The sequence below is a fragment of the Gouania willdenowi genome, chromosome 9 (genome assembly GCF_900634775.1).
Source record: "Gouania willdenowi chromosome 9, fGouWil2.1, whole genome shotgun sequence".
Classification (NCBI taxonomy): Eukaryota; Metazoa; Chordata; class Actinopteri; order Blenniiformes; family Gobiesocidae; genus Gouania; species Gouania willdenowi.
In genome coordinates, this window is record NC_041052.1 from 7921534 (window position 1) to 7934042 (window position 12509).

Consider the following 12509-nt stretch of genomic DNA (forward strand, 5'->3'; position numbering starts at 1 on the left):
TTTCTTAATATTGTTTGTGAGGTCTAGTGTTCAAACACGAGCCTGATGATAAAACTTTAAAGAGCTTAAATAAAAGCAGTAGAAATTGGCACTTTATGATGTGTTTCATAAAAACACATTGCGGCGTTTCACTTGAATCCGCTTCCACTTTTATCTGCAGGCTTGGTTTGAAATCCTCTCTCTCTGGAGTTGTTATGAATGTATAATGCATACCCAAAAACGGGGGTAGATGTCCTGGCTAATTTCCGAGACATGCGTGACGAAGTCCCACGTGTCCTCGTGGCTGCTCAAAATGTCCTAATGCAGTCTGAACAGTCAATGTGCAGAAACACATTAGTTGTGTAACATTATTAGGAATTCTTGTTTTTCTGTCCCTACAGTGCCTGGAAACTTGGGCTGTTTCAAAGATAGTGGTGACCCTCCCACTCTGTCGGGCTCCAGTGAGACCTCCAACAAGCTCACCATCCAAAACTGCATCAGCTTCTGTAGGAAGCAGAGATACAAGGTGAGATTTAAACCTGTAGTATATATATATATATTTATATATATTAAATGATCCAGAGAGGGGAAAAATATCTGAGTTAACTCCCCCATGTCTATTCTCTTTCAGTAGTCAAACCTGAAGGTTAAATTATCTGCAATTTATGGCTCTCCGTCTGAGCACTTATCTCCATAATGCCCGCTTTATTCGCCCATCAAAGGTCCTGTTCAAAACCAAGCAGCGAATGACAAATCACTGCAGCAATCAGCACTGGCAGCTGGAAATAAACGCTTATTAGCCTCGTGGGCTCAGCTCAATTTGCATTGACAGACACTGAAATCACCAAACGCATCAGCCCCTCCCAGCTCAGCCAGAAGCAGGGCAGATGTTACAGGAAATGGCGCATCACACATTAAGATTCTACCTTTGCAACGGTCAAGACGATTCTGAACATGACGTAAAGAGCCCTTGTGAGACTTTAAAACATTAATAAGACTTTGGCTGTGTTCTACGTTGCAAACTAACATACTACAAACACTAAGTCTGACATCAAAATGAGGGCTGCTCGAGGATGTGCTCCACCATTGCCAGTTTGGAGCCCCAGCGAGTTGCAGTCCTGCCGATGGATGAATAAATAAACAAATAAATTATTAAATAAGCCCAAAAATGTATCATTGCATCATTTACCTTAACAGATTCAGATATTCAGATACAAATGTATGTTTACCGTTATGAGACTATGTTCTGGGACTCCGCTTCTTGTGGAGTTCATTCTTACGTTGCCAGCTGTGTGAAAAGGCCCAGACAATATTACGGCACAGTCCGAGGGCGCGCTCGGTTAAGCCACAGCCAATGCAGGGACCTGATTGCGGCAGAAATGTTGGCAGCGTTATCAGTGGTTATGGCTGAAAGTTTTTTCTTGTCAAGCTGCCAGTCCTGAAGTGCATCTGTGAGCGCAGCAGCAAGATTGTCCCCATTATGACTCTCAGGGAAAAAAAAAACATAGTTTGGAGGCATTTGGATTCAAGTTTCCACTCAGGTGTTGGCCTAATGGTGTGGACAGTCAGGGACATATATGGTGTCATGCGAACCGACAACCACATGTCAGTTGTTAAGGAATACCGGTCTGAAGTTGTGTTCTTCCATGAGACCTGGTCACTCGGAGCGAAACTTGCCATCTTTCTCCCTCTCTCTCTGTCACTCTCGCCCAAGCGCTGCCACGTGATGACAACCCTTTCAACACATACGTTTTCCTGGACATAGAATCATGTTTAGGAATTAAATAAATTATATTTAATATTGAATCCTTATCTCCTATAGAAATGCATTGCGTGACGGTATTGAAACTGATACGTTGCTATTTTTATGACCCCGCGGTATAACGTATTACCGCCCAAGCCTAGTATGTACTCATGTAGTGTGTAGTATGTTAGTATGCCATTTCATTCACAGCTTTTGTTTTTGTGTATTAATGTTTCTGAAATATTCAACAATCAGGTGATGTAAAGCAGCATTGTCAGATTTATCTGATGTTTAAATATTCCTTGAAGTGAGGAGAAGAAGTGAAGCAATTTCCTTTAATTATGTCATTTGCTGAACCCTTCTTTGTGTATTTCACAGCTTGCTGGTATGGAGTCTGGTTATGCCTGTTTCTGTGGCAACGAAGTGGATCTGCCCAATCACGGAGAGTCACCCAACATGGAGTGTAACCACGTTTGCTTCGGTGACCACACGCAGCCATGCGGTGGGGACGGTTGGGTTATCATTTTTGACAGTGAGCATCCACTTCTATCATTAAGTATCTGGCTCATTGGGCCAAAAATGTGACAAACATAGCCTAGCAGCACAACAAATATGACAAAATTGTGGTGGAATGCACAAAACAATAGATTAATTTAGTGAGATAGGGTTGTAAGAAGCTAGAAAAGGTAAAAAGGTCACCATAGCACCTAACCAATTCAAAGAAACTTAACATCTAGCTGTGCAACTTGGCTGGAGCGACTAACTATGGGTTATTCCAAGAACATTTTTAATTTCTTGGAAGTGGACCTACTGTATATACCAGTGTGACTTGTACTTTGGAAACTTTAACATAAGACTCAAATCGTTGACATTGTAAACAGGCAGATGTTAGCATACTGTAGCTTCCTAAATGCAGTCAGTGTTTGAGAGAATAAGTTTAAAGTTGGTTCACGTATACAGATACACTGTGATGTAAAATTAGCCAACGGGGGGGTTATGACTGAAAAAACATTTGAAAACTGTAATGTAACCATTAGCATGAGCTTTAGCACATTGCAGTGCTGCCAACCAATAGTAGAACAGTTGCTGAATTTTAATATTTAACCGTAAAGTGCTTACATAAATTAAGTGTAAAAACCACCCTGAAATATTTTTCATTCAATTTGTATATAAGAACATAATTAATGCAATTTCTACCTAAACCAGGGGTGTCAATCTCATTTGATTTCACGGCCAGATACAGACCAGTTTGTGGTAAAGTGGGCCACTGATTTTAAGTGGGAAACGAGCCATTTTGATTCTAATGTGGCCTAGTTGGCTTTTCCACATATGAATAAAATCTAAAGTATGTAAGGTACAATATTCAAGAAATACGTGATATCAGCCTCTGCAGGATCTTCACTTAAATTTCCTTCGTTTTGTTACCATTTTTTAATTAATGTGAAGGAATTTTATGGTATAATTTTATGAAAATTCTGGATTTTGTCAAAATTAAGTTTGTTTAACTTCTTTTGACATTGTGTCCTGCAAATATTGTGAAATTTCATTGATTTTGTGTATTTGGAAAGGCTGAGATTTCTACAACTCAATTAGTTGGTAATTTACACCAGCGATTCTCATCTGGTGGGTCGGGACCCAAAAGTGGGTCGCGAATCTGTACTGAATGGGTTGCGGACAGCTAATCAAAAATAAATTAATACTTAATGTCTCTCATGTTGGACATGTTGGACTCATGTTTTTTCTTGCATGTTGCACAGGAAAATATATAGAATTTATGTTTTATTTTTAAAAAAAAGAATATATATGTGTGTTTTCAACAGCTATTTTTGAAAAACTAAATTTGATATGTTGAATTCTTAAAAAAAGGGTCATGGCAAAATGTGGGTCCCATTGTGAGACCAGTTGAGAACCCCCGATTTACATGATGATTCATGTTTTCTCTGCATGCCATTTTTATTTTCTTCTGCGGACCGCAATCAATCCTGTAATGGGCCAGATTTGGACCCCAGGCTTTGAGTTTGACACACGTGAACTAAACCTAAAGCTGGATGTGATGTACAAACTGCACCATTGTAAATGAGTTTATAAGCAAAACATTATTTTGTGATCTTGAAGAAAATCTGTTAATCTGTTGGAAATATTTCATTCTTTAAAGGAGGGCACAACAGAAAAGGTTTTTAAATCACTGACTTAGTGGAAGACTGTGAATGAGCAAGCAAGAAAAATGGTTATTGTAGTATATATCAATAATCCTACATTATGAGCATAATGTAAAAAGTAATGATTAACTACTGAATTGTTTTTATTCTTAGTATTTGTGTTCCCATTCCTCAGCACGTGTGGGAGCCTGTGGGGGGAACTACACGTCTCCATCTGAAGTCATCTATTCCCCAGACTTCCCAGACAAATACGGGGCTGGCCGTGTGTGTTACTGGACCATCCAGGTCCCTGGATCCTACGCCATCATCTTCAACTTCACCTTCTTCGACATCTCCGACCAGACGGACATGGTGGAGCTTCTGGACGGCTACACCAACCAAGTGATCGTGCGCTTCGACTGGCGTAGCCCGCCGCGGGACCTGGTGAACGTCACGGGAGACTTTGTCATCCTGTACTTCTACTCAGACCGCACCAACCAGGCTCAGGGATTCGCTCTGTTATACCAAGGTGAGAAGTCAGGTGGTGGGAATAAGGGTTGGGGTCAATTACATTTTTCAATTAAAATTACGTCTTCAATTATCCATATTGAATTACAACTGAATTACCAAAACGGTACCCTTCATAAAAGTGTTAGCAAAATTTTTTCCCACTTTTTTCACATCAGATCTTTTCAACAACTTCAGACCTAACCATAAATATACATTTTTTAATTATATTTGTATACTTTTTACAATTATGTCATAATTGCAATTAATGACCAATTACAATTATAATTGACCCCAACCCTGGCGGAAATACAGCATCAGGTGTATCGCCATCATGGAGTTTTCTGCGCAGAGGCTTGAGTTTTTCAAATAAACACTTATTAGTTCTGCTGGGGTTGAATGTCACACCACTTTCCAGATCTCTTTCTCCATCACCCCAGGCTGATACTGCGTATTTAAATGATGTTTTGTTTTTCCTATAGCTCTCCCTTATCAAGCTGCAACAGGAGTCGTGGCTTTGCCTCGCTCGGTGGATTGCACGCTACGTTTGAACGCTAGCATACATACAAATCATGTTCACTCTTTAGATTTATTCCTTTTGTGGAATCGGAGCCAGAAAACTTTTTTTTTGCTTTATAGACTCTGGTGATTCATTTCATTCGAGCCAGTTGTGAAAATTGCCGTAAAATGTATGCAGAAGACATTTTATGTTCAGAATGTAGCACGAAAAAAGAAAACATCAACCTGATTCATGTGGTGGAGTTGATTACAGCGTAGTGGAGGTGACTTCACAATCTAACCTCTTTGTGTTATTTGTCTCGCCTGATGGTTTAGCAGTAGAAACAATATCAGAAGGTCAAATCCTCCTGGCTCTGTGGGTGTTGTTTAGTAGGCGGCATTGTGTGTCCAAGTAAATAAACATAAAAAAAGGTCACCTACCTATAGAAAAGAGTTTATTTTCAAGAGAAACAGAGCTATAGCAAATAGACTGCAGAGAAACGTAAAGAAAAGGACGTCTGTTTGTGCATCCACCAACAGGGAATACATTTATTATCTCCTGGGTTTGCAGGCAAAGTTAAAGCAGTAATTTTAGGATAAATGCTCTCAGATGTCGATGGCAACGTATTTCAGCTGTGACTGAGTTTGAAGTGTGGTATTTTGTTTGCAGATGTGAACCATGTGGGAAGCTGTGGGAACATCACAGTCAGGTTGAGCAATTATAGGAAAAAGGAAAATAAATTCCATGCTGTTTTAAAATCCAACCACTATTCATGGAAGAGTGAAACGAGAGTGGATCAAACAGCATTTGGAAATAGTTTGTATTCCTGATTAAGACCTTTTTACACCACTGCTGGGAACAGCTTTAGGAGTTGTTGTTAGACAAGGTGACTGGCAAAGGAAATACAGTGACATGAATCAATTAAGATTGGGATGAGAGGTGTGTGTTATGGTTGTCACACTTTAAGATCCCTTAGATCATATTTTGGCCACTGGGGGCCAAAAAGTAAATTCATGAACTGACTCCAAAAAACATTTAAAAAAAAAGAAAAAATACACCACACAACAAAAATACACAAATTGACTCCAAAAACACACAAAACGACAATAAAAAAAACTACAAAAATTAGAGAAAAATACAAAAAAGGATGGAGAGATATACAAAACGACAACTAATATACAGAAAAAATTATGACAAAAATACACAAAAGGATTTATAAAACACAAAACAAAAAAAAATTACAGGAAAAAACACTACACAATAAAAAAAATACACAGCAATACAGCAACAAAAAACCCACAAATGATAGAAATATATACAAACTGACAGAGAAATTTACGAAATGACAACAAAAATACACAAATACTCAACACAAAACAACACAAAAAAATAAAATGACACAAAGTAACTTCATAATCACACAAAATAACTTTAACAATGATAACAAATAAGCACAAAATGACTCCAAAACCCCAAAATGACAGGGTAATACACAAAATGACTTCAAAAACACACAAAAGACAGCGAAAAACACAAATGAGAGAAAAAATATACAAAGCAACAACAACATATACACAAAAATGATTCCAAATACAGAAAATGACAACAAAAATACATAAAAGTACTCATAACACACAATATTTAAAACAATTAATTGAAAATACACAAATTGAGAGAAAAAGGAAAACCAACAACAAAAACACACAAACTTGTTGTTTTTTCCTGCTTAATGCTTAGATTGGTCATTATTCTAAATGCTGACGTGAATGTTGATAATGTGACCCTTGTTTTGATCTTCACTGTAAACTTTCCATTTAGTGACATTGTCAGAAAGTGGAGTTCCATAGACGGATGCACAGATGTGTTTTTACTTCATTTTTACCATTATTTATTGTGTTTGTCCCCCAAAACACTCCCAAAATTGATTCTCAACACATTTCTGGTGTTTTCGCAAACTTATGGTAAGATAGAAGTAAAAACACTACTATGCATTTCTTCACGGTACTGCTATCATACAGTTTTTTTTTTTTTTTTGGTTATAAAATGTGAATTTTGTTTATTTGTTTGTTTTTTACTTTTCATATTTTTCTCGATGTTTAGAAAAATTCTTTTTTTCATCCTTGGCTGTATTGTACTGCATAAAGATTATTATTCAGGGAAAAGCAAAAGAAAATGATGGTCAGAAATATCAATTTGCAGTTTCATTTTCGAAAGCAATTTTAAAAGTAGCTGTGAAATTGGTGTAATTTGATTAAAAAAAAAAAAAAAAAAAAGAAGCTTGAGTTTGGGAACAAGCATTTTTTTTGGGTTGTCGCAATGCATTCTGGTTGTTTTCGTTGTTTTATGAAGCAGACTGTTTCTGTCCCCCACTGTAAACGGGTTAAAGTAAACACAAGTCATTGCAAAGGCTTTTTGGACCGTGTTTGCAATATAAAGGGAGGAAAAAACAACTCACAGCTCCTAATGTTTACAGCACGCTTGAATTTCTTTTTGGTTCTCAACAGAAATCAAATGCTTACTTTTTGTAGCATGTTAAGCAGCGTGTATCCTGTTATGGCGTGACACTCCAGTTTACTCACAAACAGGCCCCAAGTGACGCACGTCCTCAACTTATAAAAATTACATCATGGAAGAATGTGTCACCTAAATTCTGTCCCACGATTCTCATAGTTTAGAATGATAGGAGCACTGAGGAGACATGAGAATATGTGAATAAATTAGCTTGAGAACTAGTAAAATGTGGAATTTCTGACGGTCGCTGAGAGAGTCCTTTGATTCATTCACCAACAATCACCCCTTCTGTCTGTGCCGACTTATGTCCTGGACAATATTCAAATGTCCTGAGTCTCTTTCTCCTGTTTCCCCTGCAGCACTAAGAAGCCATGACACTAAAACAACAGATGTTGAAGCAGAAAATGAGTCGGAAAGACAAAATATCTCGAGCACGGCCGGGCCTCGACCTGCAGGGGGCGTCACGGACCGATCGGACAGCACGTCTAACGGACGCTCGTCCCAAATTCTCTACGTGATCACGTCCAGCCCCGGGAAACCGGAGCACAACATGCCAGGTCAGTGGGCTGGACGCAGCGAGACCACCGGCCACAGCGCTAGTATGTTCATACCCACAATTCTTTGCACTCTTTCCACCTCTCTCTTCCTCTTCAGGGATGTTGTGGGTGGTTTGGGGATGATTATCAAAAGCTAATACTGCAGAAACTCCTCACTCCATCACCTGAAGATCAAGGGAAACTAGTTAAATTTCACTCAATCAACTTTATTTGTCCCCAAAATGGACAGTTTGAGTTTTCCAGTTTAGAAAGAACAGAATAACTCTTTGTTTTTACATATACCTCCTTGGTCCGCACCAGACTTTGTTTCCTCAGATAGTTCGGTCCATTTGCAGTGGTGTGAAAGCTCATTTGAAGTCTGGTCCTCTGTAAAGTGTCAGTTAGGGCTGGGTGATATGGACCATAACTCATATTTCTGTATTTTTTCTTCAAATGGTAATGTACGATATAAATCTCGATATTTTTAACTCAAAGTCTTACAAGAAAGACAATTCTGGGTTAAATTTGCTGATGCAAAATGTCACACAGGCACATTTATTAACAGCTGCACAATATGTACCACGTTTGGTTTTTTTCCTCTAAGGGACAGCACGTGTGAGTGAGTTCTGTAGTATTTGTTGCTTGTTTAGGGGAAGGTCTAGGTTAGGACGCACTCAGAAAGCCATCTAACTGTGCTTTTCATGCTGTTCTGAGAAGTAGTGAAAGAAATGACTCGTAAAACGAGTATTTTAAAACAAAATAGCTCATCCATCCGTTTTCTGACCCGCTTGTTGCTTTTTTTAGGGTCGCTGGGACAAAATAACCAATGAAATAAAACTATATTGTTATAGGCGATATATTTTAATTTGTAATTTTCTATCACCAAAATACAAAACTCGATATATTGTGAATCTTGAGATATTTCCCAGCCCTAGTCTTGGTTTGCCTCAAGTAAAGCCTGGTGCTGTTTTTATGACTCGAGAAAGCAACCCTGGACCAAATATAAGAAGTGGGACCGAAATCAGGACGTGACGTTGAAACACAAACAAAATTGTGTTCAGTAAATAAAAACGGTGCAGGATGGACATGGACTGATGAACTATAAACATCAGGACTGCAAAGATTTTGCCCTGCTCCATTTTTTTTGACCGAATGGTCGTTTTCTTCTTCTTCTTCGCCTTACTGTTGATGGTATTTCACTCAGGCGAATAAGAAGAAGGAGGCAGAAGTATTCTGTCTAATAGGCAAGTGTGACTTTAGAAAGTTTGGTGCACTTGGTAGAGAACAGTGTGAAAGCAAACCAGACTAATTAAAATGCATATACAGTATGTAAAAGCACCCTTTGTCTGCCATTCCTGTATAGCTTGATTATTGAAAAGTTACCAGTCCATCAGAAAATGAATAAGAATAGTGCCAACTTTATTATTATTACTATTACTATTGTTGTTATTATTATTATTATTATTATTATTTAGATACTTTATTTAAAAGAGAAACTGAGTCTTCAGTGCTTTCTTATTCTTTGTTATATGTATTTTTAATCTGATTAGACCTGATTGTTGAATTAAATGAGGTGAGGCATATTTATTTGTATAGTGCATTTCATACACAAGAGAATTCAATGGCAGTTCATGCTCATTTGAAAATTGGCTAAATAAAAGTAACTTCTCAGACAGCACAAAGAACAATGAATTGTTTCTACTCAGAAGTGACAAACTTACAATAAGAGCTGAACTCTATGGATGGTGAAACAGCTTTGTGAAATTGCATCTTGGTTTCTATGAAACTATTCATTCATTTTTCTGGGAAATACTTGTACAAGTTGCATCATGATTTCTCATAATTGTGCATGAGAAATCACACTACGTGATGCTTGTTTTGCTTTGGACTCAGAAAAGTAAACCTTCCATGTTTTTATTAATGGACTGACATGGTTTCCTACTTTCAGCTAATAAATCCTCTTATAATGATCCCTATGGGCCTGATATTATCTGTTCACAGGTGCTTAAATTCTCTGATTCCTAATTTCTCTCGTCTACTCTTCTTAGCATTGATAAACATGACATGATATGCGATGTCTTATTGTGTGTGTGTTGTTCTCCCTAAACAGTGTGGACCATCTATGCTCTGGCTGCTCTCCTGGTACTGACGGTCATAGCCATGGTGGCCAAGCTGCTGCTGCACGTCACTGTCAAGTAAGTAAAGTCCATTGAAATGAGATTAATCAATGGTACAGTTTATTTCTTATGTCGCTAAATAAGAAAATGTAATGAAATTGGATAAGTGACTCCTGCATTTGATACTTTGTCTGACAATATGAGCAGATGTTTCCTTAAAAGACACAGTGGAGTAATCGCAATAGTTTAAGATCGTGTTCAAACTGCTGTAAAGTTTGAGAATTGAAAACCCAAACTTAACAGGCTGACTTTAATTTGCTTAGAGACAACAGCTGGCAGGAGAGTTTAGAATTAGTGGTTACCAACCTTTTATGGATCGTGATCCCATTTTATTATCACAAATGTCAGCAGCAAGGATTAGCGATTTAAAAAACAAAACAAAAAAACCCCAAACATTTGTATTACATTATACTATATTATTTATTATATTATTACACTATAATTTATTTATTATATATATTATTTTTTTCTTTTCTTCTAACATTATATATATTTTAAATTGTATATTATATGTTAGATTTATATTTGAGAAAGTGGAAATATGGAATACGGTTGTTTAAGATTGTATGTTGTGTTTTAATTTGGAAAACAATAATTAAAAAAATAGTAATCAGTGCCTTTATTTTTTATTTTGTTTGCGGATTTCGCTTCACTTTCACTAAGAACATCAAAAGGAAATAACGCATGATCACAAACCTAAAGTGATATGAATGTGTTTTTTAATGAATAGGTTACATGTGCTCATGTAAAACTTCTACGTGAGCCATTCAACAGTTTTATATGAGCGTTTAAAAGTTTTACGTGAGCGCGTAAATGAATAGAGTAAAATCTGTGACAAATAAGATTCTGTGAGCGGTGGTGCTGAAATATTATCATGTCCCTACGTGTGTGTGCTCAACATCAGCCTACGACAACACCAGCAACACTTCCATGTAACCGACTGTTTACTTACTTAAACATCTGTACATGTGCGAAACTTTTACACGAGCACATAAAAACAAATAAAAATTGTGTCACTTCAGGGGTCCATACCAACCTCTAAAAAATGAATAAACTAGAGCAGTCAGAGAGTACAAACATATATATATATATATATATTTATTTTTTTTATTTTTTTTATTTTTTTAAATTAGAGCGCAAACCTCTGCCATATCATCTTTGCCAGATATTGGCAGTAATCTGGATCAAATCCTGATTGTGGTACCAGTCACATTTCAAAGGCTTGTAAATAATTTCTATCCCCATGAATCCAGAAACTCTGTGTGATAATTGAGAATCCAAACCCACATCACACTTAAATTTCATAAAGATCGGTCAATAACAAAATGAGATATCATTTTTTTTTTTTTTTAATTTAGACAATGATGAAAAATAGCTATTTTCTAATTATTGAAGCTGATCCAGAATCATTTTATTGATCCAGGTCCTTCCAAAATTGAATGGAATCTTCCATGGCGTCTTTCTTTGGTTATAATTTTGCCACAATCCGTATAGTGATTTTGAATCAATCAAACAAAAATATAAACGGCGGTGACATTACTTTTGGTAATAAATAGAATAGAATACAATAGAATAGAATAGAATAGACCTTTATTGATCCCCAGAGGAGAAATTTACACATTGCAGCAACACAATAGAATATCAGACAGTAAGAACAAAAATAACTACCAACATAGGATAGTAGTGCAAATATACGACCGTAGGACATAAATTACAAAAACAAAAGTAGAATAAAATATTTTATTTTTCAATGCATTCTGTTTTGCATTGTGGTGGTATAGACCCTTTGATAGTTGGTAAACATTGTGACATATTTTGTTGGGAGGGGCTTAGCCTGGAGGCAAAACCATTGTCCTTGTTTTTTCTGAGCATGAGTGTCCGCTGGAATCCTATAAAACTTTAATTTATGTCCACTAACGTTATTCCTCCTATTCTGGCACCCAAACAAACAAAAATACTACATTCTAAAGCTGTAACATTACTAGCCTCCACAGTCTTTAGCCAGTGGCATTCCCTGTTTTTGCCTCCAGCTAGAGTTGTGACATCACTCGTGACATGGGCCATTAAGGGGTCTATTGTGCAATCAATATTAACATTGCTTTAAATCTGTAGATGTTGTTATTTTACAGATTTGCAAGTCACCTGTAAAATGTTACTTCTTATCTTATTTATGAAGTAATTCGCCATAAAGTTAGACAAGTTCCACTTTAATTGACCTTTTTGTTGTTTCCCGTTTTCTGATTGTTTTATTTCCTGTTTTTTTTTTCTTCTCCAGGTCTCCCAACATCCCTACAGTGAGCGGTTCAGACAGCTGCAGTCAGAGCACAGCATCGTCAGAGCCTTGGATCATCCTCTACCGGCCTTCCACCATCCGACTCTTCAAAAAGAAGCTTAAGAACCACCACGGCGACCTCAGCC

The 12509-nt window shown here is 37.1% G+C and overlaps 1 protein-coding gene across 1 annotated transcript in view; it reads left to right on the top strand.

Moving 5' to 3' along the window:
- kremen1 (kringle containing transmembrane protein 1) overlaps positions 1–12509 on the top strand; it is a 71117-nt gene that overhangs the window by 57773 nt on the left and 835 nt on the right. Inside the window, exons 4-9 of the mRNA XM_028456909.1 lie at positions 381–505; positions 2102–2255; positions 4058–4390; positions 7738–7977; positions 10025–10109; positions 12367–12506. Of these exons, the coding sequence (XP_028312710.1) occupies positions 381–505; positions 2102–2255; positions 4058–4390; positions 7738–7977; positions 10025–10109; positions 12367–12506 (1077 nt within the window). The remainder of the gene's footprint in view (positions 1–380; positions 506–2101; positions 2256–4057; positions 4391–7737; positions 7978–10024; positions 10110–12366; positions 12507–12509) is intronic.